Below are 26,388 nucleotides of genomic sequence, written 5' to 3' on the forward strand. Positions count from 1 at the left end.
TCATGATTAAGTGTTACACTTGGACTTTCTCTTTCTTTGAACATGTTGGAAATTAACAACCGACTGGTTCAACCGTTCAAAAGACAGTTGGAGTTAAAGGCAACGTTTCTCTGAGGCCGTAACCACGATTCCTGGGCAACCTCTCAAATTCTAATCTCACACACAGTTCTATCAAGTTTACAGAAATCCTACTGGCAATGGGCAGAACATGTATTGCAATGGAAGGGAAGTCAAAACTGAAATGCAATAAGATAAGAGAAAAGATAAGTGGAGATACTCTCAACCCAAACATCTCTCCTCTGATGCAGACTCAACTCTGTCTCCTTGCATAACTCAAACGGAAAATATTAGCAACTCTTCTCTAAAAAAGAAAGCACAGGACCGGTAAAGATGGTGCACGTTGTCCTCTCTTTTAAACCATGTTTAAAAGGTTGGGATATACAAACCAGTGTATTGAAACAGGGATCATGTGGAGCAAATAAAGAAAGATAATGCACGTGTGCCGTTTACCCGTTGTTCCTGCAGTCGTCAATCCACTCCTTCATGACCGCATGGTAGGTGTCCAGGTCAATGGAGACGTCTTTCTGTTCCGGGTCCAGCATGTTGCAAAGCTCCTCCAGGCCGCTGTCTTCTGAGCTTCGACTGGTGGTGTGTCGCAGGTAGTCCACAATGTGGGACACGAACACTTTACCTTCACCATGAGCACATCGTGAAAGACGTTTCAGAAAAAACGTAACTTTGGATGATTTTATCCCCTTTAAAACATCCAAATGTGCCGTTCAGTGCATTTAAGGATTCTTATGTATTCTGTTTTGTGACGATGAGTTTGATGTCATTTACTTTTTCCATTATGGATTTTTCTTCATTTGAAACCTCCAGACAATTTTGACTGATGTGGATTAAAGACGTGTGAGGTAAAAGTGAGGTAACCAAAGCAATTTTAAGAATCACAGTTAACTTTTTTTGCATTTGGTTTCATGCGATGCTATCTCAGTGCTCATTCAGTTACAAAATCTGTCTAATCACATATGTCTGACTCACTCTCAGGAAAAAGTATTAAAGGAACGCGGAAGTGCAACACAGCAAATTTACTAATAGAGGCACAAATAAAGGATTGTCTCATCTCATTACTTTCAGGTTTACATACAACAATGTCCAAAACTGTTCAGTGTCAGAACTTGACACACTACAAAGCTGAATTAAACAGAAATGTGCCCAAACATATTCAAATCTAATTCCAATAAAATATCAACAGACTCAAAGAGACAAACCTACACCTACTACCTGAATAGTAAAAAACAGAACAACTTGGGGTGTAAACAAATCCAGAGGTGAAAGGCAAATAATTATTGACGTCTTCTTTAGTAACGGTGAAAACAAATCCTCAATACCTCTGCTGCACAAGCTGGTTCACTCCGCAGAAGCATGACACGGACTTTAAAGTCCCTGCTCAGCAGAAGAGAAAACTTGAAGGGTCTTGTGCCAAAGGCGTCAGGCACGAGGAGAAGGCACAGACAATATTGATACTATGCTTCTCCTGTGAGTCTGCTGGAAGCTGAGGGAATTATCTGCGACCTCGACACAGACAAACGGTCTGAGAACATCCAATGACATGTTATAATTCATCCTCAGGCTGCTGGAGGACACTGTGGGTCCTGAGCTTCAACGCATATATGCGTGTGTGTGCGTGCGTGTGTGTGTACCTCGACGCTGCGTGTCACAAGCATGGAAGATGGTATCGAGCAGATTCTCCTCGCAGATGAGGCTGATTTCTGCCATATTCTCCTTCCTGTAGTTTTCAGAGGCCACTGAGATATCCCAAAACATGAATATGCCACACACACACACACAAACAGAGACAGAGAGACAAACACACACACACACAAACACAAAGCACTGAGTTGTGAAACAAATCGAGCACATGATACAACTTCAGGCTCAGCAACGGCTGTTATGGTAGAATGCCGTGACAACTAAGGCAGCAGACAAATGCAGTTTAAAGCTTTTTTTAACAACTTTTTTCTTTTTAATTATCAATATCAAACTGTTGGTCAGGAGTGCATAAAATGTAAAAAAATAACCTCTTCAGACTATTCAATTTATAATGAATGGAAATAGAGGAAAGGAAAAGTTTAAGCTGCTGAGCCCATATTAACCCCTGTTGTTCCCACTCTCTTTGCAGTTAGTTTGGGTTTTAAGGCCAAAACGTTTGCTTTGCCTGGTTAGTAATCCAGTCCTGGGTGTAAAATGCTGCACTCTCCCTATTTCTTCCTCCCAGAATTTCATCCGATTATTTAGCAAGAGAAAAATCAAACTTGTGGTCATTAAATAAGTGTTACTTTGAAAAAATAAATGAAACTTACCCCAAGAACAAGAACAAAATGGTTCTTTAAGTAAAGGAATCAGATTGTCAAGTATTTCTTGCTACCCAGCAAACTAAAACGGGATTTACACCAAGTAATCAATTTTGTCGCATGAAATAAAATCTAAATCCAAGGTCAAATTACACGTTTATTCCCCACAGCTTTCAGCCCAACTCATTCCTCTCCCGTCCGCTCAGTAAAAAATAAAATAAAAACTACCTACAGGAGAAGACAATGGGCTGTGACTAAGAGACCAGGGAAAGATAGTGAATGAACCTTTTGTTATTAAATTAATCAATGTTGTGTTGCTGTTCCTCCCTACCTCCATCTCCCATGGACAGTCGTTTCACTACCAGAGCAGGGTAGGACAGCTCGCACTCTGTGGAGTGCGTCGTCTCCGCAGAGGAGAAGTTGAGGTTGTAGGAGAGCGTGCCGAGACTGGGCGTGAAGGTGCGAGACAGAGGCGGGCTGCTGCTGCTCGGCCTCTCGCTCTCAGACTGCACAGGTCCTCGTGTGACTGTGAAGTAAGGGGAGTCCTTGGGTTGGCCTGTGGGCGTTGAACAATACTTCTGCCACGTCTTAACTTGTCTTAAATCGCTCCCATCTGCACCTCGCCTCTCTCCCAGAGTGCTGGTGATAGTGTACGTGATGTTAGCCGGTGTTGGTGGGTTGCGTGCAGGCGTGGAAGGTGTTGACAGAGGGACAGCGGGACCCATGCTGCTCTTCTGGGAAGATGCAGAGGTCGGCATCCCACTCCCCTTCCCCTTCTCCTTTACCTTCTCCTTCTTCTCCTTCCCCCTCTCCCCCTCGTCTCTGTAGAGGGCGCTCTTCTTCAGGATGGCTTCCAGGTTGTGCCTGAGGCCACACTGGGGGCTGTCGTAGCTGCTCGAGGAAAGCTTGGGAATCTGGAAAGGTGAATTGGGCTCTCGGTCACCACGCCACTGAATGGTCTGCAGCTTGCGGCAGATGCTGTCCACTGGGTTGTGTCGACGACTTGGCTGCGGCGTGTAATAGTCCATGCTGCTGGGGGCAGGGCTGTGGCTCTGGCTTCCTGGCGGGAGGAGAGACTGAAGTCTGAAGAGAAACGGGACAAAAAAAACATGTTTTGTTTATAGAGTATAATGGAGACAAATAAAGCAGAGAAATACAAAGAACAAAAAACCCTAATCACCAACTGCTGAGACATTATAAATAATTAGTGATGTGATGCCACTTTAGATAAGTAACGTTATCTCAGGAAACACTCCAAAAAACCAAAGACCAAACTTGCCGACATTATGAACTAACTTTGGTGAAAATAGCAACCCATTTTAAAGTACATTGTTTTTGCAATTCAACTTTAATGATTGGAATCACTCATAATGCTGTTATTTCTATATTGGGGACAGTATACTCAAATAAATATGGAGCTGAAAAATTATATGAAAACCATTTCCCTGCGACCTATATTAAAGGAGATGTCACCAGTCAAAGTCATGGAGTAACCCCAAAAGGTTTCAACTTGGTTATCCCATACCTCCCTAAACTAGGATCGAAACACGTGCAATTTCAGTTTCATAACTTTCTCATGTGACCAAATCAGCATTATTTCTCTCTCTGGTCTGCAATGAAACAACACTTATATAAAAATATAAATAAAATATTGCCCAACAAGACATTTGTAGGTGTGGGATCACTGCGCATCTTTCTTCTCTGCAGGACATCCTGGTGTTGTTCGCCTGAATACTTAGCATTTTGCAAAACTGCTTCAGGCACTCATTAGAGGGCTATGAATATTAAACAATGAATTAATGGAAATATCAGTCATTTGGTATGAGAGGATGTTATAAAAAGTGGAAATGGCCCCTTGAAAAGGAAACAAGGGTCTCCAGCCCTGAGCGAGAGTTTAATATAGAAGTTCTTTTGAGAAGGTCTGTAACGCAAGCAGAAGGAAAGAAAGGATGGAGGGGTAAGAAAACAGGGTAGAAGAGGTAACACATTTTTAATTCTCTGTCCACACAAACTGCTGAATAAGAGACCTAAATTATGATAAGTGAGTGCATAGAAATCCATAGAAATTGAGTCTATACAAGTGACTGTAGATAGAAACCAGTCCACAGGGTTTCTGGTTTTCAAACTTGGTCTCTCAGTAGGGCTGGGCAGTAATAAATAAATTATTTAAATTTGATTTCCATTGTTAGAAACACAACTAAAGTTCAATGCATATCCATAGATTGCTTAGGCATTGTTCAGGCACAACACATGTTTTGCTGCTTAGTGATTGTCATAAAGAAGAGTTTCAGTAAAACCACAACCTTCACTCTAGAGGGAAAATAAGCATTTGAACTTAAAATAAATAAAAATAATGTGACAATTATCGTGACAATTATCAAGATCTAATAATTCTTTGGGGATATAAATGAATTTTTGGGTGTATAAAGATTTTTGAAAGCCTATTTAAATTGAAAGCATTACCTGCTTAGGCTCAGGTGCGCAAAAGAGCTGATTCATTCACAATATAATCACAATAAGTCTACAGAATAATCTACAATTTCTTCAAAAAAGGAAAAAGCCAACATTAAAATAAATGTTTTACATTAAGAAAATTGCTAAGACACTGCATGAACACGTTTTCACGTCAATGTGAGTCCATACAAACAAAATCACAATTACCACAAGTCTTTAAAAACTCACCTCCTGTGTCACTGTCTCTAATCTCCTCTGTCTGCAAACAGCATATATGTGTAGAATGCGTTTCGTGCGAACAAATGTCCGCGACCAAATGTTTGGATGCACGCGCACACGCAGGTAAATTCGGATCTCAAGCGCACGAGACAGAAAAGAAAGAGTTAAAACCTCAGAGGGTGTTCACGAGGCTACAAAACCAGCCTGCACTGCCTCCATGCGGCTGGAAGTGAGTACTGCGCCAAACACTACAACGCACAGTGATGGTGCTGTAAATATTCAGTCCAATAAATAAACAAGAACAAGGCCACTCCCCACCAGAGAGAGTTATATAGAAGTGCTAATCCATAAAATAAATAATTATGTATAGGGAAATAAATAGAGATTAATATAGTAAAGTCTTCACATTATGTTGTGTTGTAAATATTCAAAACGCCAATAGAATAAAACAAACTAGATCAAGCCCCCTCCCCACCAGAGAGAGTTATACACTCCATAAAATACATAAAACAAATGATGATGTATAGGAAAATAAATAGAGAAATAAAATAGGAAAGTCCAACAAATTCTCTTTGAGACAGGAATAGCTGTGGAATAGCTGTGGAACAGGAATAGCTGTGCCTACTACTAATCAGGATGTTTGGTGTCACAGCAGCACAATGGGACTGGTTCAACCTCTAAGCGGTTTAGCAGCGACAAGTTGAAGTTGCACGACTGCTTTCATTTCCACCTCAGCCTCCTCTCAGGGTGAGACGTCTCTGCTCTGCCTGCTCTGGACGTAGCTACAGGCTCTGACTCTACAACACTGGACTCGTCTGTTGACGTGCACGCTGGGGATAAATATTGGTGACGCACTCAGGCTGTGCTGTAATCTGGCAGTGAGTGTGAGTACACAATATTAATTACCTACGCCAAATCAGTCAGGTGATATTGTGCTGATGTTTTTGTACACATACCGAAATCTGTTGTGTGGACTAATTCATTGTGTGGTGTCATCATATGTAAAGACATGTATGGCTTTCATACTACAATGTGATGGTTGATATAAGAATCTGAGCTGTAAATGATATTATGAGACATATAGAATACACAATCCAATAGTTATAGATTTTTTGTTTTCAAACATGAATAAATTTGCCTATATTTTTTCTGACAAGAAGAAAATTGTCTAAAGTTTTTTCCCCAACAGATATAAGTTTGACTATATCTTTTTCCAACAGTAATACATTTTCCATATCGATATGATAATATAGACAAGTTTATCTATATAATCTTTTCACATCAATAAGTTTGTCTATAGTTATTTTTCAACAACAATATGGTTTTCGCTGATTTATGTTTATGTTTATCTTTTTGTCTGTACTATGTTTATAATTGCAATAGGTTTTTCTGTACTTATGTCTAAGAGGAATAACTCTTATTGTTTTTTACAACTGGAATCGGTCTGTAGTATTTTGTGACAAAACATTATGTGCACCAGGTACCTTAATGAAAACTGTGAGTGGTGTCATTGCTCACTCTGGTCAGCAGGTCATACTTTGCACTACCAGCCCAGTGGCTTAAAACGCAGTAATATCATTATCATCACTGTATTGTTGAAACTTGTTTTCAGTGAAGCAGCGGCTCGCCCACAACATGGCTGACAACAGCATTCCAAGCTTTCAGGTAAGGAAAGAAGTTTCCTTTATAGGTTTGTATGCATGGTATGCATGGTAGTCTTCAGTTGTAAATAGCACTGTTTGCATTTTGAGCTAAGAGCACCTACCCTCATCTGCGGCTCCAGCTGCAGCATCTTGATGATTCCTTGAATTCCTGATACTTGAAACTCCACCCTGCTGATCCGCATAGGAGATATTCCAGAGATGCTTCTTGTCACCGTGCTGCCGACAGCAGCGTAGAAAGGCCTTGAGTTATTCAGCTGTGTTCTTGGAACATAGAAAGAACAATAAAAAAGTCTGAGTCAACTTGGGTGAGCCTTTTTTGAGGCCATTGCTCAAAATCTCAACACCCCTCAAACAGAGTAACATCCCATGTTGCCGCCATTTTTGTAGGGGGGCGAAGGACACGACGTCCACTCAGGTACTCGTCCTCCTCTTCCTCCCGGTGCAGCCTGCTCAGCAGAATCCACTTTCCCAGCTCAGGATAAGTAGCTGGAGCTTTGCATGTTTTCTGACCCTGCACGTTTGAGCAGCAGACAGCAGGCTGAGGTAGAGATTAGGACAGACATGTGCAGACAATCACACACAAACTCATCAGGACGAGTGTTGGTTTTGGTTTGGAGACGCATGACATATTTATTGTTAGCTGTAATTTTTATCTTTTGGCTTGTCCTGAACCCTGAGGCATTTTATTTTAGCCATTACAAAGACTCACCATTCAAAAGATACTGCGTATGAACAAACGCAACAGGATGGTTTGGGTTTGATGCCCTGTGTTCCCTCTTACTTTCCTTCACTACACACCAGAGGGATGCTGGGTTTTCAGACAACTCCATATTTATAGCCACTTAATCCCGGCACTGGCTGGACCGTGTGTGAACTGAGGGAAGCAGGTGAAACAGTGAAGACGGATTAGCGCTCATTCTGAGCACAGAGGGCCACTGTTCATCTGCGCCTGCTGTGTTAATGTGCCAGTTGTGATGTCAAAAAGACAGTTGGTTGTTTGTAGATGGTGTCGGAGCAGATGTTCTCGCCTCATTTGGAGAAATGCAACTATAAGTCTTCATGTATTTATTTTTTGAAGAGATTATCAGAGACAAAAAAAAAAAGCCACATAGAAACATAGTGGAAGAAATATGCAGTTCTCTGAGCACTTTCCCACACGGCTGTGCTGTGGTTGCTCGCCACTTCCTAGTACTGTAATCTGGGATTATGGTGCAAGCAACCCTCTGCACCAGAAGGTATAGGGGATAAGGGGCCAGTCTAATCCCAGCCAACTGGATCACTCACTGAATGGCGAGAGGCGTCTCTTCAGGAGAAGGATCACATGAGCAGAGGTGTTGCGGAGCAGCAGTTAAGACTCTCTCTTCTCTTGATACGGTTCTCTCATCGCTCTCGGCCTGCTCTGCCTGTGGCACTACGGCGACAGTATGGAGACACGGCAGAGTCAGAGACTACGCTGAATAATTAGACGCTGCGCCATTCGGCATCGAGCCACGACCGTTGACCTCTGAACGGGGGTTGTTGAGACAGACAGCATCACAGCAGGTTTACACGAGCAGGTTTTCCCGATAGCGTGCAGATATTTGAACAGGAAGAAAACATAAATAGTAAAAGGTGATGCATGTTTGTACCCCAACTTTCATAGTGATGTCATTTATACCATATTATGACAAATGATTGGTTAATCTGAATAAGAATAAGTAAATTGTATCTCTAATGCTACTGTTTGCAAACGTTAATCCATCACTTTCACTGTCATTTCATGGCCTCATAGTGATGTCATGATGATGTTATTCTTAAATAAATAAGTTAAGGTCATGTTTTTAATCCTGGGTCATGCTCACAGTCCTTCAGGATGCCGATTCCTCAGAAAATGCATTTTTAAACTATGCGTGACTTGGGTTATAGTTCGATCAATATATTGATTGTCCATTTGCAGAGATACATTTGAAAATGTGTTTCTCTGACCACATTTTGTCGACATTGACAGGGGTATATATTCTATATTATGTATATGTATTGTATATATTGATGTTTGGTAAAAATCTGTTTCTGTGGTTTTCAAGTTTCTTTCTACACACATGCACACTCACATTCTTGTACTTCTATCTTAGTAAGGACACATAAAGCCCTCCCTAGCCCCCTGCCCCAACCTTAACTATCACAACTAAATGAAACAGATCATTGATTATAGATTGTGGTGCTGTGTGTTTTCTTTCACCAGGCAGCTGACCTGGTTATCCAGCTGTTATCCAGCTCCACTCGAGAGACCAAAGCAGATGTGTCTACCTTTGGGTCCAGCTTCACTGACCACATGCTGACCATAGAGTGGAGTGCGACTGAGGGCTGGCAGGCTCCGCTCATCAAGCCCTTTGAGAACCTGTCGCTCCACCCAGCCTGTTCGTCACTGCACTACGGCATCCAGGTGCACCATCTTTATACTTGTGCCTAAAATCTATTTACATCAATGGCGACATGGGCAAAGTAACATCGTTAATTGATTATTATTATTACGACTCATCATTCCAGTGTGAGTATTTGGAGGAGCTGTATTCTACAGATAACACACAGTTGGTATTTTGCAGGCTATTTCCTGTGTTACTGTTTCAAGAGGATTTTAGAAATCGTTTCTCAGGACCTGTAGAAAGAACATGTCCACAATCCTGGCTCTGGCCTTGCGCTCAACAGTATTGTCAGGAAGTGACACATTACAGGACTACAGGAGCCCTTCAACGTTAATGTGTTAAACTAAGATTTGACTCTCCTCTCTCCTCCTCTCCAGCTGTTTGAGGGGTTGAAGGCGTACCGTGGCGATGACAACCGGCTGCGCATCTTTAGGCCGATGCTCAATATGCAACGCATGGCCAACTCCGCCAAAAGAGCCTGTCTGCCCGTAAGATGAAGGGAATGGATGAGATGGAATGGATGGAGAGATGGAAGGATGGGCCTCTGTGAAGAACAAATTAATGAAATCTTTGTCCCTCTTCTCTCAGGCTTTTGACCAGTCAGAGTTGCTGGAGTGCATCAGGCGACTGGTAGAGATCGAGCAGGACTGGGTTCCTCACTCCAACCTGGCCAGCCTGTACATTAGACCAACATTAATCAGCACTGAGGTGAGGAGGAACCGGATGTGGTACAATCATGTGCAGAGGCAGAAGGTTTATTTCATTTTAATTGCAGTGGATCTAATTTAAAATGCATTTTATTGTGTCCATGGTAGCCCAGTCTTGGTGTAAAGAAGCCGACCCGTGCCTTGCTGTATGTGATCTTGTCTATTGCTCGCCCCTACTTCAGCACTGAGGGAAAGGTCATCTCCTTGTGGGCTGACCCAAAGTACATAAGGGCCTGGATTGGAGGAACCGGAGACTGCAAGATGGGAGGGTGGGTCGGCATGTAGTCAATGCATGTTTGTTGTTGAAAATATCACGCTTATTTTAGCTTTTTCTGATATGAACTGAGTCATGTTGTGAAGTTTTATGCAGGAAATCATTTGTGCAATAGCAGTCAAGCTTTTGACAGACCTGCCCTGATAAAAGCAACAGATATTCTTAAACAGATCTGATCTAACTGCAGTGGTACAGTTGTGTGCAGCGCCATAGACACTACAGTATCCACTGCAACTGTTGCTGTGGATGTCTGCAGGAACTATGGTTGCAGCCTATTAGCCCAGTACGAAGCAGTGGATCATGGGTGTGAGCAGGTGCTGTGGCTGTACGGAGAAGACCACAAGATCACTGAGGCGGGAACCATGAACATCTTTCTGCACTGGATCAATGAGGACGGGGGTCAGTCACCAGCAATACCAGATCCTCAGTCATTGGAAGTGGAAGATGTGGACGTACACATTATTTTATCGTGGGCATTATACAACTGTCAAATATTAAAACTCTACTAGAGAAGCATATCGGTGTAGAATGAAGTCCATTTTTTTTACAAAAGTGACCTCCACTGGCAGAACAGCCTCATTACAACTACATAATACATCTCATTTTGCCTTGAAAAGATCTGTCATCCATTTAACTACTCATTCATTTATTAATTCATATGTTTTGTGTTTTTTTTAGAGGAGGAGCTTTCAACTCCGCCTCTTGATGGCCTCATCCTCCCAGGCATAACCCGACAGAGCATCCTGGACAAAACCAGGAAATGGGTGAGAAAGGAACGCACAACACATCTCACTTTTGGTGGAATAATGCAGTGATGACATCTCCTTTACATCTCTAACCCCAACCCTTTCTCCCAGGATGAGTTTAAGGTGACGGAGCGCTACCTGACCATGGCCCAGTTCTGCTCTGCCCTGAAGCAACAGCGGGTCAAGGAACTGTTTGGCTCCGGCACTGCCTGCATGGTCTGCCGTGTAGGACACATTCTTTACCAGGGAGAGGTAAGACAACAATACTCTGTGTGTGTGTGCAGCATCTCTCTGCTCACCCATTCAAACCAAATCTAATGATTTCATCTGAAAGCACATAATCATTTATAGAATATACTTGTAGATGAAGAGGCCGTCAAACTGGAAGTTACCTGCAGTCGAACAGTAGAAAAACTATTTTGAGTTCCAAGAACGACACTTTTGAGCCTGAGTCCTTTAGGTGCTATTTTTACAGTAAATATCTGTACATCCCTTCATTTTATTTTGGAAAAACATTAGAGTGATAAGTACCTGAATTGCCCACCTGCAGCCCTGTCTGACTTTGCATTTTTAAAACACTCTTCGTTGATCACAATGAAGCTTTGTGGTCTTCTGTCATAACAACATTAGATATTTGTAGAAAGACTACGTAAACGAACATGGACATTAATGATAACATAACATTCTCTATGTTCTCTTTTATAACAGTGAGACTCTCAGAAGAAACTTACCTTGTGCTTTTGTGTGTTTTAGAACCTGCACATCCCCAATCAGGATAAAAGCTCACTGTTGACTTCACGCTTAACGAAGGAACTAGAAGATATACAGGTTGGTGGATTGCACACACACACACACACACACACACACACACACACACACACACACACACACACACACACACACACACACACACACACACACACACACACACACACACACACACGCACACATATACCAACACACCCCAATCCGCAGATGTTTCCCTCTGCTCAGTAACAGCTGTTCGAACATCTGTGGTCTTTACTGCCCTTGTCACCCTCAGGACTCTGTTTCCATATCCTAACAGATGACTTTAAACAAAACCCTCAGTGATGTGACTGTAGGGGAACAGCATTCTCGGTGTGAGAGCAAGTGGCAGCGGTCGCAGGCCAACCTGAAACTACCTGAAGTGTTTTTCTCACACATCGGCCTTAGAGGCTTCACTGAACAGAGATAAATAAACAGGAGTGTTCCTACCGACTCACTGAATTGAAAATTCGGATGATGAGCTGTAAAAACCAAAGGAAACAAATATTATCTTCTGTTTGAGTCTGCATAGTGCAAGTGTTTATTATGTAACACAATTAGAAGTTGTTTTTTTTAACAAACCCCACTGGTCCTTATTCATTGTACGTGTATTGTTTTGCCTGCAGGTGCGTAATAAGTGAGATATCTCGTTAGGCAATGAGTGATGATTTGCTAATGTGGCCTACAAGCCAGCACCTCCGCAGTCTACGCAGCACTGCAGGTTGCAACACATACATAATGTCATTTGCTGAAGGCTTGATTGGTGTTAATGAGTGTGTTGTGTGTGGCTGACTTTCTGTTATTGTGTTGCGTAATGAGACAATTATTAGGGAGGGGTATGAGCTGGGGTGTGAGGCTTATTTTCTCTCCTGCGAGGCCCTCGTGCAATCAGGCTAAGATGGTTCTTGCAGAGTTCAAGTGCCTTGTTGAAGTTTTGGTTTTCTCTTAAGAACAATTTATGAACACCAGGATGAGTAGTGCATGTTTGACAGAAAGCTTGCCAGTCCTCGAACCCAAATTTTGAAATAATATTTGGGTTCGGGTTCTATCTACTTGGTTTATTACACTGCACGTGCCTGTCTGGGAAAACATAAGGTTTGGCTTGGGTTTGGAGACAATGAACTGAAGGCCTGTTGGGTTTTGGTTTGGTTTTGGCCCTCTAGTCTTGTCCTGTCATATAAAAGGGACAAACTACGCAAGCAAGAACGCCCCTTGAAAGACTGGTTTAGCATTACTGAGCAAGTCTTCTTTATAGCTCAGTGAAAAACCTTGAAGCCCTTAAAGAAAACCCTAAAGCTCCAACTGTGTTGTCCTGCAGCCTTCTGAAAAGTAAAATGACTTGTTTAGTTTTAATGAAGAACTAATTTAAAACTGGCTTTTCTCTTGGTGGACTAGCTTCCTCTCACAGTCTGTAAACACGCAGAGTGGGGGTTAGGTTAATTGGAGACTTAATTGACTTGTAGGTGTGAATGTGAGAATGAATTGTTGACTGACCTGTCCAAGGTGTACCTCCCCTCTCGCCCAATGTGACTATGCTTTGGTTTTTCCATCTGTTCCTACAAATATTGTGGACTGGATGAGAATTAAAGGACCTTCTGAGTAGAATCAGAGACGTTCACTGGGTCTGCATTGGACACTGTGACAGCTGCAGGCCACTAGGTCCACTACATAAAGTTAGTTGAATAGCAGACTGTGGGTTTAAGCGTCTTTCTTCCTGATCTTCATTTCCTCGCCGAAAACACTTTGATTAGTTCATGTGGTTTTTCTCGTTCAGGTGCTGCAGACTATTAACCTTTCTGCCCTGTCCATCATCCAGGCCGTGTGTGCATGCATGGTGCGTGTTATGAAAGCGTTGACCACAGCTTTAACCGCGATAACATCCTCCTTTCGTCGACAGGGCTTCACAGAGAGAGAAAGGGTGGAGGAGAGACAGTAGCCAGCGTAATGGCGGAGCGTGGAGAGTTGCAGATAGGGGCAAGACAAACTCCTGGATTCTCTCATTAAGCTCGCCGTAATTGCACAAACCCAATTATTGCCTCAGCCTTTTGTGATCTTCAAAGCCAAGATGCTGCAAATGAAGCCTCGAACAAGTGGGAGAGGAGGAGGAAGAAGATTTGTGGGGCGGGGGGGTGGGGTGGGGGGGAGCGAAGCTTAATGAACAATAAAATCGACAAAACGCTGGAAAGCGCCGCGCTCCTTCCGCGCCGCTGTTAAATCTGTTGACATTTCATTTGGAGGGAAGCGGCGCGGTGTTATCCCCCCGCACACAAGCACGCTCACGCTCGTCCTCCCGCCCCTCTTGAAGACAACATTGTGCAACAAACAAACGAGTGGTCTGAGGCAGCAGATGAAAGATGGGTTTACTAAGTCGCCCTGCTGTTCCTCTTTCAAGTTAATTAGAAATCACATTCTTTTGTTTCCCCTTCGCAGGCGTTTATTTACTTTCTCACTTCGACCATTAGAACAAATTTGCAACATGAGACACAAATAATTGGATTTGTCTCCGCAGCTGTCATGGATTGGGGAGCATTTTGTTTTGATTTTTATTATGGCGCCTTTTCTCCACTGCGTCGTGTTCCGTCGGAGGCTGAGTTTGCACATTTGCTCACGGATATTTGATTTCATTTTGTGATTGGTGTTTTTTTGCTCGCAATTAACTTGCAGCAGGCGAGAGAAGTTTAGCGCTTAGTGACATGAGATTTTCTTTCTGTCAAATAACTTTTTCTTGACCTTTGCTCTCTTACAGTATGGCCGGACAGCCAGTGACTGGACTCTCCTGGTGTAGCAGTGACAAAGGAGCCTGGCACACACGCATGCACAATGACCAGCATGTGTACAGAAACACATATGGTTATACAACAACCAAAGAAAGACATTAACAAGCAAACAATGTTGGTGCAACATTTGTAGTGTCGCTGCAACATGCTGAGGAGCCCCAGTTGTAGCCAAAATGTCTCTGCAGTATGTCACACAACTTTATCTCCTTTTAAACTTAAATTAACCACAAAAACAACACAACTGTCACAACAATAATCAACAAAAGCAGGGACGTTTCTCATGCAACACTGCACAATAACTTACAGAGACTTGTTCTGCTGCTTCTCGCCTCATTTCCCAACCAACATCCAGGAACATAGCTTTGAAACAACATGAAAAAGAAAGATAACAAAACATGCAGAGATATTAAGAGTTACAGAGGATTTCATTTTACTTGTGTCAGAGTTACAAAACAACTGTAGAGGGACTTCAATAAAGTGTTCTCAAGTTTCTCAAAGCTTCGAACAGATCAAAACATTTTATAAATCTTTAGTTGATACTTTGTGCTGCACCTTAGTCATTTTGCTTCATATCACTCTGCAGTTTTCATTATTCTTATCAATTCATGGTCATTTCTTATAACGTCTTTGGTGATGGTAGTGAATGCAGGTACATTTTGTTTCATCTATAATTAAATGTGTAAAGAAACTGGAAATATATACGTTTTTTCACTTTTCTCATCAGTGTTCGATGACACGACTTTCAGGAATGTCACTGCTAGCGGACCAAGAATGAGTCCGGCTCATAACCCCCATAAAACAGCAACCTGTCATTTTCAGACTTTACTTTGTATTTTTCGTTTGCATAAATTGTACAAACGTGGATTTCTTTCTGTACCTTTGGATGTATCCAAGGATGTGTTTCCCCCAGTTTCCAGTCTTCATGCTAAGCTATGTACCCAGCTTCATCTTTACATATAACACAGATGTGGGAGTGGAACAAATCTACTCATTTAACTCTCAGCAAGCAAGTGAATAAGTGTATTTTCCAAAACAGTAAACTATTAATTCATAGACGACCAAAGTAGTGGTCTTTATGATACTGAGAGATTAGGTTGGGATTAACAACTTGAGTCCTGGAGTGAAACTGTTCTCTCAAAGATACAATACAGTTTAATATTAAGGGTTTGGATGATGTCATCTATAGTCCAATGCATCTATCTACATTGACCGAGTTCAGCACAATCATCTAAAAGCCCATTTCTAGTCCAGATGTGCTTGAAACAAGTCGACGAAATACAACTTCTCATTTTGAACATCTGGGCGGACTTTCCCAAATTTTCTAACAACATAACCTGATGAGCCTCCCGGGCCGTTGTTCTTGTCGGACAATAGCCTGATGCAGTCCACTCAGTTCTGAGATGTGATGTGATGAGTGGAAGTACGGTGGACCTGTGGATGAAGGATGAAAGTGTGTGAGATCGTCTCAGGAGTCAGAGCCAGGCTTTGCAGAGACGCTGCCACAATCCTTAATGATGCTGCGGAAAGGCCACACACAGACAACCTGGAAGCATCAAACCACAGAGCACTCGGCTATTTGGCTCTGCACACACATCTGCGTGCGCACGCACACACACACACACACACACACACACACACACACACACACACACACACACACACACACACACACACACACACACACACACACACACACACAACTTAATTCAGGATACACTGCACCAGTTTAAAAATTAAAACTCAGGAGGTTAGTTGTGTTCACTTCCAAATTCATGCCTCATTAACTGCGATAGTGTTTGTGTGTGTGTGTGTGTGTGTGTGTGTGTGTGTGTCTGTGCAAGGGAGTACCTAGTGGCGGGCTGGATAATTTCTGGCTCTTTGTGGAGACAGCTCATTTTGGCCGCAGCTCCATCCTTGTGTTGCACTGGCACAGCTGGTGCACAGTCACCAACACACACACACACACACACACACACACACACACACGCACACGCACACGCACACGCACACACACACTGCACATACTTCAAAATGCCAAAATCCATCCAGGCTGCTCGATCTAGGCCACTGATGAAATTACCGCAGCATGTATCTCAATGTCTTATACTCTGCTTCTTACTTTTCTTTTCACTAAATATTTTTGTTGCAGGGGCCACCCTACTTTACAGCATTATTCAGCCACAGGGATCAATAAATAAATAGCAAATCATTATGGCTGCACAGATATGTACCAGTGTCACTTGGACAGTTGCTCGTCCACTCAGAGAACTGATGATCATTGGAGATAATGATGTAGAACTTATGTGGAGGTGTCGGGGTCACTGTGATGGTGTGAACCGAGGAAAACACCAACAACATGCTGATTTAACACAGTTGGAATTTAGACTCTGATCGGCTGCAAAATTAGTTTTTCATGCGGAACTGGTGACGTTACATTGGGTCTTTAGTATTGTTCACCCTCTATTTACATACATGAGAGGGACACGAATATTAATGTACAGAAACAACTGGAACAGTGTCAACAAAAGCCATTACACAATTATGTTTGGTTCGCGGAAACTATTATTGTCTTATCTGTGAACGTGTTGTATTTTTACGCCAACAGTTTTTTTTCTAGTGCATGGTGATTACATTACACAACGATTTAAAGTGTCCATGATGTGCAGGCTTGTATTAATTGTCCCATCCCTTATAGCTGACGTATGCATCCTACTATACATACATGCATCCATCTTCACAGTTCAATTCATTGACCTTTATTGGCTTTATTAAGAGTTCTGGTGTGCTGCCAAAGTGTCTTCTCTCCCTCTCCATTGAAACAGCTCATACTATATCTCCCTGCAGCCCCTCAATCATATTCTCTCCCTCCATCTCTCCGTCACAGAGACCGGGGACCCCAGCAGGCCGCTCTCCCCCTCCCCACTCAGCCTCGAGACGCCGATGATGTTTTAATTGTCACTTCTTGTTAAGGCGGCCGTGACATTCACGCGGGGACAGAGGGGAGGCGGTGGGCATAATCAGGGGAAGTGGAGAGAGAGAGGGGGGAGAGATGGAGGGAGAGGGAGAGAGATGGCACCCATTCAGTGACTAAGAGTGGTATTTGGCTCTGAGCTGTGTGCCTCTCTCTCTCCCTCTCTCTCTCTCTCTGTCTCTCTTCCTCTCTCTTTCTCTCTCATCCTGCCGGGGCATGATCTGATTTGACAAGTGCAACGCTGTCATCTTGAGTTTGTCCAATTTGAAATTCTAATTAATGAACTCAGCGCCACTTTGTGTTTTTTTGTGCCGTTGCTGTTGTTGTTGTGCTCTTCCTCTTCTCCTCCTTCCCCCCTTCTCGGGCCAGTTTGTCTTCTATTTGTCTTTTCTTTACCCTTCCTCCCTTTCCCCTTCCTCCTTCGCTCCTCCAAGTCTTCTTTCGGAGGCGGTGTGACTGCAGAGGCCGCCGGTCGCTCTGGGTGAGATTGTGGTCTCACACCATAGCAGATGATATCCGTGGCTTTAGGTCACCCAATTAGAGTCAAACTGTGTGTGTGTGTGTGTTCTGTGAGTGTTACGTGTGTGTGTGTCTCAGTGCTGCTTTTCTCCCCGAATGGTAATGAGGAAACAGAAAGAGGATGCTGCTGATCAGTGGCGCTGAAGGCCAGACGAGTGGTCAGTCTCTCCTTCCTTCCACAACTTCACACATTTTCTCCACACTCAGAAAATATGCTCCTTAACACTTTACATATCTGGGACCAAATAAACACAATGTGAGGTCACACGTCATTATCATCCTCAGACTTTGACAGTGGTCAATCTGAATGGACTCACTGGTAAATGCATGTGTGTATATATGGCACTTTTACAGCAGTGGTTCTCAAACCTTTGCACTTTTCCTCTTTTTGATTTCTTTACTTATAAAAGTAGACCACATTTGACATGGGTATGTTACTAAGTATGTTACTTAAAGAAAAATGATAGTGAAAATGAACGATTCCCTTTTTTGCCAGGGAACCCCTGGAGCCCCTTGAGGACCCTTGGGGGTCCCTGGACTCACTTTAAGAACCCTGGCTTTGCAGAACAAGTCACATTCACACTCACATTCACACAGCAACTGCGGGTTCAGTGTCTTGCCTATGGTCTCTTCGGAACACGGATTTGACGAGGCAGAGATCGAACCACCGACCTTCTGGTTAGTGGACGCCCCTCTCTACTTCCTGAGCCCCTCTGAAAACCAAAAACTTATTTCTATCAAGATGCAAACAGATGTTTCATTTATTGTGTAAAAGAGTAAATACATCACTCAAGAGACCGATGACTAAAGCTATGTAACCACAGTATGGGCATATGTAAGTCTGTCATCAGTATGTGTGTGTGTGTAAACAAATGACCTCTCCCGTGCTTGGGCTTCTGTTGAACACTCAGATCATTGAATCTTAAAAGTGGCCTGAAAAAGTATCATCCTCACACTAAATGTAGATAAACTCAGATGAGGGACTAATAAGGAAAAAACCAAAGTGTCTGACTCAGCCTCCGATAACAGTCTCTTTCTAATGATATCACATGAAAAAGAAGTAATATTGCACATGTAAAAATAAAGTGTTATTGCATGTAGTGTTTTATTTTTGTCTTATCAATTCACCAGAAGTGAAGGTGTGAAGGGCAGGGATTTAAAAAAAATAAATAAAACGATGTCATGTCTTTTTTCACCAGCAGGTGGTGCAAGCAGCCTACAAACAACAGGCCTCAACACAGGCCTGTTCCAGAGTGGGACAAATAGACAGATAAAGAGAGAGAGAGAGGGGGGACAGGGAGTGTGTGTGTGTGTGTGTGTGTGAGTGAGTTTTTGGAGGCCTGCCAATCATGATGAAAAACCACTGCATAACTAATCTATTTCCATGCCCGTCCTAATCCACCAACACAACGATGGCATCATTTAATCACAAAATCATCAGCACCATCACCACGATCACCATCATCCTCCTCTGCCTCACCCCCTCCTCCTCTGCTGCATTAATATGAACTGTAATTTTTTTTTTGTAAATAAGAGCTTGTGATTAAGAGCAGATTAGTGCGCGCCTTCAGACGGACAGACAGACCGTGATGGGTTTTGTTAACACGGGAGCAACACTGGGTGTCAGTTGTGTGCGTCTGACATTAACGTCAACGTTATCCTCCCGCCGCTCATGTTATCGCTCTTGACTCAGAGTTTTAGGGGGACTTTTTAACAGCAGCACCGCTTAAGAGCTTAGAGTAAATGGATGGATGGATAGATGGATGGTTGGAGAGCAGGCACACACACGCACACACACACACACACACACACACACACACACACACACACACACACACACACACACACACACACACAAGAGCCACAGAGAGATCAGTGTCACTCACACTGCTTCAGCACCAAAGCCTGATTTGCTTTGTGGTAAAAGCTGTTTTATTTCTCATCCGTGTTGTAATGGAGATGCTCCGCTGTCACACGGCATTTGAAGTCTCATTTTGAGAAATCAGCCATTTTGCCGCTCTGGTTTTTCTCTTCTTCGTTCTCAATTAACTGCATCTGATGTTATTGTGGCTCCTTTCACTGCTGGTCAGACGCTGGAAGCTGAATCAAATTAGTTATTTAGAAATCCATTAAAGACCTTGGTTTGAGACTCTAACATTTATTGCTTGTATTGAACACGAATATGGAATCAAAACATTTCCCTGCTGTAAACCATCTTTTTATCTCCCCATTGAAAAGAGGATGTTACCTTCTTTAATGAGAGGTTTTGTTCTTTTATAATTAAAGGAAAATTTCATTTACTATATAAACTTTCAACCCATCCAACATCTGGAAGCAAGAAGTGCAGTTCGCTCACTTTTAGGGAGTGTATGAAAATTATTTGAAAGGTTAAGAGGTCAAGAAAAGGGGTAGAATTGTGTACGCTGACAGGAGGGAAGGGTTACGGCTCTGATTTGAGATCACGGTGGAAATACATTTGCATTGTGTCCGATTCAATTTAGCCTGTTATCGACTGACCGGATTTGTGAAGTTCCTACGTAGGTGTGTTTAACTCGGAATGTGGGGAAAAATGGATGCTGTCAACAAAATGTGCTGTAATTATCAAAATCTACTACAGAGCTGATTGTATATTATCTAAATTGGTTTCTAAGTGATGATGTCAGCAACTTGTGTATTTTCGCAGACTTGCCAAATTGTTGGTCTGACTGTGGTATTCAAGTGAATTTTCCCAGTTTGGAAATCAGATTATTCCGACACACATTTAAATGCAATAAACCAATCACACCATCTCCCAGTCCCTTGCCATATATATACGTGCACACAGAGAGATTAACAGATGACATATTTCCAGGTGGTAAGAACGACAAATAAGGAAAAGGATTATATTCTTTGAAGATGCAGCTAAAGCTCCTTTGAGGTTCGCAGGGGAAGCTGGAGCCAATCCCAGCTGACATTTGGGGACAATGGTCGCCAGTGTGTCACGAGGCCAACACGCAGACACAGACAACCATTCACTCTCTCTCACACACACCTACCTGTCAATTTAAAGTCTCCAATTAAGCTAATCCCCAATCTGCATGTCTTTGGACAGTGGGAGGAAGCCGGAGCACCCGGAGAAAACCCCCACAGACTGGGATTTGTCATACAAACTAGCCTTGAAATAACGGTGAAATACCAATAATTAAATGCAATTCCCTTGCTTCACAAAATAATGGCACAAAGAGTCCGGGCAGATTTTCATTTTTATAAAATAAGACAAGATGACTCACAACACAAAACGCAGAGTGGAGGCTGCCAGTCTTCTTGTCAATGTTGCCATATATAGCTTATTGTATAATATGATCTGTGTTTCTCAAAATAGAAATGATTTTCGATTTTATTTGCCAGTACAAAGAGACTTCAACAATCAGACGTCGTGCTTTTCTTTCAGGCCCTGTGGGTGAAGCACGCGCCTTATTGCCTTGTTGCTATCGGCCAAACTGTGTCTTGGAATGCAGGACACCTTCTTATTATTCAGTGGCGTGCTGAATATTTGTATGTATGTATGTTGTGTGTGTGTGTGTGTGTGTGTGCGTGTGTGTGTATCAAAAGGAGACGTCTGTCCTGACGGTGAGTAATGTTCTCCAGGCCTGGCGGCTGGCACTGCTCTGTCTCCCCTGCAGGTGGGAGTGAGTCACACACACATGCACGGGTACACTTGTACATGCACACACACACATCTACGCAGTGCCACCCATTTCATGCTGACCACCTCCATGTGCCAGCCCAGCAACCATGGCAGCCAACTGGCCGAGGAACAACTGTGTGTCTGTCTGTGAAGCAACAGCACATACCGCCACAGAGGCTACAGCCACACACACACACACACACACACACACATACACACACCTACACACACACACACACACACACACACACACACACACGCACACACACACACACACACACACACACACACACAGTCATTCGCTCTCATTACTCACACTATTCTGACACATTCCTGTCAAATGCCAACTCACATTAAGGTGGAGAGAAGGTACCTTCTTCTCTCTGCTGTTTATTCTGTCCCCGTCTGTCTGTCTGTCTGCATCAAATCAAGGATTAACTGCATTTACACAAGAATAAAAACATATATTCAAACCAGATTGATATCCCATCACATCATCTGTAGTCACAAACAGTGAAGCTGGGGGTTTTCATTGCTGGTTCTAATTTGTTGAAGTATTTTATAAGTTATTATTCTTCTCAATTTTTAGGGGTATTGCAGCACGAGTTTGCAATACACAAAACATCAGCTATTTATTAACATTTTGACCTGGATGCAGAATCCATGAATGCATTTGACTGGAGGGTAACATGCACAAGAAGCCACTGCCTCCGTTTCTCCAGTCTGTCTTTCAGCTTCTGCCTCGAAACAGTATTCTCTCTTTGTCTCTATCTGTCTTGTTTTATATTTTATCTCACTTTCTTTTGTCATTTAATGCCTGTGAGTGAACCACATTTCTTTCTGGGGAATAACAAGGAGGATTACAAGTCAAGCTTTGCAGGTAAAATTGTGTTTCGCCCCACAGTAACTTCCTCTGTGAGTGGACAGGCATCACAAATCATCATAGTTCCACTTTATAACTATTAACTGATGGATCTATCTGTCAGCCGTCCTGGATTTACAATGAACCGTACAAATGTTTGTGTGTGTGTGTGTGTGTGTGTGTGTGTGTGTGTGTGTGTGTGTGTGTGTGTGATGGTCTTTTCCATCATTTGCTAATCAGACATCATAATTTGCTCCAGCAGAATATTGAAATATGTCTGCCGGTATTTGTATCACTCCATCATAGTTGAGTAAATGAGGATGTGACAGGCATGGAAAACCCACCAGACGTGACGTGGCAGTGTGTGTGTGTGTGTGTGTGTGTGTGTGTGTGTGTGTGTGTGTGTGTGTGTGTGTGTGTGTGTGTGTGTGTGTGTGTGTGTGTTTAAGTGTGTTTTAATGATGTTCTGTGGAATCGGAGATGTATGGTTGCCTCTGAGCACGGATAAAACAGTTGAACACAGTAATTGCCATTTACTCTCAGCTGTGCTCGCATTCCCATGGGAGAGCACAGCGCTCAACGGGTACCACACACACACACACAACACACACACACACACACACACACACACACACACACACACACACACACACACACACACACATGCATAGATACACATCTTATTTGGGAGATTTTATTAACAACAGCTCCTCCTCTTCTGTCTGGATTTTTTAAGGTTTGATCCGGAACGTATATGCTGCTGCTACTCCAGTGTGTGTGTGTGTGTGTGTGTGTGTGTGTGTGTGTGTGTGTGTGTGTGTGTGTGTGTGTGTGTGTGTGTGTGCTTGCCAATAGCTGAGGTCTTGCAACCACCATCAATATTACACTCTGCCCTGAAGGCAGCTGAAGGTTTCTGGGTAACTTTACCTCTTGCTCTCTATTGAGGTTTTCCTCATTTGATTAGTTTTTTAAGAATGATTTTGTGCAATTTATTTAGTTGTCTGTAAAACATGATGCCAAACAGTGAAACAGTGAGTGTATATGTGTGTGTGTGTGTGTGTGTGTGTGTGTGTGTGTGTGTGTGTTTGTGTGTGTGTGTGTGTGTGTGTGTGTGTGTGTGAGAGAGAGAGAGAGAGAGAGAGAGACAGAGGGGAGGTAGAGAGAGGTGTGTTTCCTGTTGTATAAATTAAGCGCACATAACTTCTCCTCCAGGTCACTGAAACAACAGAGCCGTCACCCGCCTGCCAAGTATGAATGTGGGGTGCAGAGAAGGACATAAATGACCCATTGTGAGTGTGTGTGTGTGTGTGTGTGTGTGTGTGTGTGTGTGTGTGTGTGCATGTGTGTGTGTGTGTGTGCATGTGTGTGTGTGTGTGTGTGCATGTGTGTTGCCTTTTTCTGTCTCCAAAGTTGTGTGCAAAATTGTGATCATTTACATGCATACATACAGATGTGTGTGTGCAAGCATGTGTGTTTTTGTAGATGTGTGTCACCGTGTGTGTGTATGTGTGTTTGGTGGGCTTGACTGGATTTCTCAGTGTGTGTGTGTGATGAGGTGATCGCTGCTTTCTATTCCCTACAGAGGAATAAAGAGAGTATTCCCCCTGAAAAAACAACAGCGCACAAAGGGTCCTTTGACAAGGCAGTGTGTGTTGGTGTGTGTGTGTGTGTGTGTGTGTGTGTGTGTGTGTGTGTGTGTGTGTGTGTGTGTGTGTGTGTGTGTTTTCGGGTAGAAGGGGGGTTAGCGTTACAGGTCCTGGACCCTCTGAACTCCCCTCAGCTGTGACCAACTGCTAGCGAGGCTTGACAATACCATGTATGTGTGTAAAGACAACATTACTCAGGCTGCGCTGGCTCTAGTCAAAAGCTAAAACCAGAACTCTGTCCTCACACTACTTTGCATTTTAATGACATATTGATGATGCAGTTTGCAAGCTCATTGCGTCTGTGTTGTCCTGATTTGATTAACTGTGTTGGGACATTTTAGAAGCTGCCTCTACATCAGTCAGTGAGTTTCTGCATTTCGCTGAATCTCTTTTAACAACCTGGAGGAATTTACCTAATTTCCACAAGGCCAATAACAATAATGATAAATCGAGTGCAAGTGCAGAAAAACACGAGTTGAATGCTTCAACTTTTTACCCTACGAGGCTTGATGGTATCACGAGCCGTTTTTTAGAGATGACCAGTGGATAAAGTCCGGAGAGTCGGGTCCTGACTTCAGAGAGGTGGAGCAGCCGGGTGCAGACATGAAGGAGATATTTATTTTCGTCACTTTGTCATCTATCGCATGTTAGAAGTGTCATTAACCCGTCCACTCTCTCGGCGTGAAACCAGCGGGGGGGGGGGGGGGGGGGGGTCATGTGCACTCTCATCGGATTCTGGGGCCCAGGTGTAGAAAGTCTGCAGATAATCCGGAGGCTCTCACTCGGACATTTGCAACCAAACATGCACCTCCTCCGGAGAAAGTGCAGACAACAGTTCAGTGACTGTCTGAAAGCAGCTACTGAGGACAAGACCAGCTCTGTCTGAAACATATGCTATCACTCAGTGCCAGGAAGTTTGAATATCAGGCACTTAAAGCTGCACCGATCAACATTTCTACATCAAAAATCGATCTAAATATCAAGTATAATGTAAAAGCTTCTGCTCTTAGGGACAAAAAACACAATGACTCCACAGTTGACCTCTAATTCTACTGAGGATTTTAATGTTTTCATTGTTTTGCTTTGATGACTCACCGCTCCCATCAGCTTTCTGACACAGACTGTTTTTATCAAAAAGCTCTGACGAAGCCACTTTACACTTTACACCCAACATCAATCAGCACTGACAAAATTAGCAACTGGCTATTTTTAAAAAGTCTGACATTTTACTGAGGAACTTTAACTGTCAGGTCTGTGGGTGAAAGCTGATGCTGCCCTGCATCTGTCGGCTGTTCAAATAGACAACTGTTGGCCAACACCTTAACTGTAACAGCTTAATATGGGGATAATACTTAAATTGTTGTGATTACAGTTTGTCACGCTGCCTCTAAGATGCCAAAAATCAATTGATAACGTTTATACAGAGTAATGCACTATAATCACATCAAACTAAACACCACCATGAATCCTAGTTTCCTCTTGTCCTTTGTTAATTGTGTTGCCACTGCATTATCGTTATAGTATCACTACCAGCATCACCACCACTATCCCCAAAAAGCTTCTTTAGGTCGGACAAAGTATTGGTCCGTTGGTCCAGACCCTGCTCCGAGGAACCTTGTTTCACCTGTTATTTTGGTTCTGACTAAACTGAAAAGTCTGAAGGCCAGGACCAAACAAGGTCGGTGTAAAATATGTTGACATATTTGTCAGGGATAAAAAAAAGTTTTTGCCAATTATAGATACTTCTTTATTTAACAATCTGGACATGCAGGTTTAAATGTTTGGGAAACATAATGTCGGACAGGTTTCTTTTCCCTCCTCCTCCCACTTTGCTGTCATGGTATAATGCCATGTTGCACCAGAGTCACCAAGTGTTAATAAAACAGCTGTCATCACAAAATCTCCTGTCTCCTGCCCCTGCCCTTCTCCGCCCCTGTATTCATCCCTATCTCCGTTCTGCCGCTCACATCAAAAGGTGCGCCGCCGTCCCTACATCCCCCTCCATAAAGATAACGATTAGTAAAAGGTGGCCCGACAGACTGACAGACAGATATAAAGATAGATGCTTTCCATTTCCATTCAGCGCCGCGCCACACACAGGCAGGTACACAGGGGGATTATTTGAGAAAATTCCAGGGCATTTGTTCCAGAGTGGCACCGCGGGCCCCTGAGCACCGGCGATTCAGCTAATGTCACTGTGTGAAAGCATCAATCTGTCAACAAAACCCTACTTTGTGGGTCAAAAGGCTTTCAGCATTGCACCAAGAGACAGGGGAAAAAAACAAAACAACGGCTCGACATTTCACCAATGAGTGAGAGAAAGAGGCCTCGAGTGAGACT

General features: G+C 43.1%; 2 protein-coding genes across 9 annotated transcripts in view; one reads left to right on the forward strand and one right to left on the reverse strand.

The window, feature by feature from the left end:
• Window positions 1–5,192, reverse strand: part of lrmp (lymphoid-restricted membrane protein) — a 31,850-nt gene extending 26,658 nt beyond the window's left edge. For all 8 annotated transcript variants that reach the window (XM_034578897.1, XM_034578895.1, XM_034578896.1 and 5 more), the window contains exons 1-4: window positions 5,037–5,192; window positions 2,686–3,437; window positions 1,704–1,808; window positions 511–691 (exon numbers count right to left, since the gene is read on the reverse strand). In XM_034578897.1, the coding sequence (XP_034434788.1) occupies window positions 511–691; window positions 1,704–1,808; window positions 2,686–3,382 (983 nt within the window). In that variant the 5' untranslated portion in view covers window positions 3,383–3,437; window positions 5,037–5,192. The remainder of the gene's footprint in view (window positions 1–510; window positions 692–1,703; window positions 1,809–2,685; window positions 3,438–5,036) is intronic.
• A 597-nt stretch (window positions 5,193–5,789) lies between these two features.
• bcat1 (branched chain amino-acid transaminase 1, cytosolic) lies at window positions 5,790–15,430 on the forward strand. Its single transcript, XM_034578914.1, has 11 exons — window positions 5,790–5,911; window positions 6,640–6,692; window positions 8,913–9,113; window positions 9,471–9,581; window positions 9,682–9,801; window positions 9,909–10,069; window positions 10,331–10,473; window positions 10,753–10,838; window positions 10,932–11,072; window positions 11,574–11,648; window positions 14,353–15,430. The coding sequence occupies exons 2-11, from the start codon at window positions 6,663–6,665 to the stop codon at window positions 14,389–14,391; spliced, it is 1,107 nt and encodes a 368-aa protein (XP_034434805.1). The 5' UTR covers window positions 5,790–5,911; window positions 6,640–6,662; the 3' UTR covers window positions 14,392–15,430.
• Window positions 15,431–26,388: the final 10,958 nt, after the last annotated feature.

This window comes from Hippoglossus hippoglossus, chromosome 23 (assembly GCF_009819705.1).
Source record: "Hippoglossus hippoglossus isolate fHipHip1 chromosome 23, fHipHip1.pri, whole genome shotgun sequence".
In the NCBI taxonomy this organism is placed as follows: domain Eukaryota; kingdom Metazoa; phylum Chordata; class Actinopteri; order Pleuronectiformes; family Pleuronectidae; genus Hippoglossus; species Hippoglossus hippoglossus.

Coding starts and splice junctions, on each gene's coding strand:
- bcat1 (XM_034578914.1), top strand. CDS start 6,663: ATGGCTGACAACAGCATTCCAAGCTTTCAG. Junction 9,114..9,470: donor CACTGCACTACGGCATCCAG/GTGCACCATCTT, acceptor CCTCCTCTCCAG/CTGTTTGAGGGGTTGAAGGC. Junction 10,839..10,931: donor TGGACAAAACCAGGAAATGG/GTGAGAAAGGAA, acceptor CCTTTCTCCCAG/GATGAGTTTAAGGTGACGGA.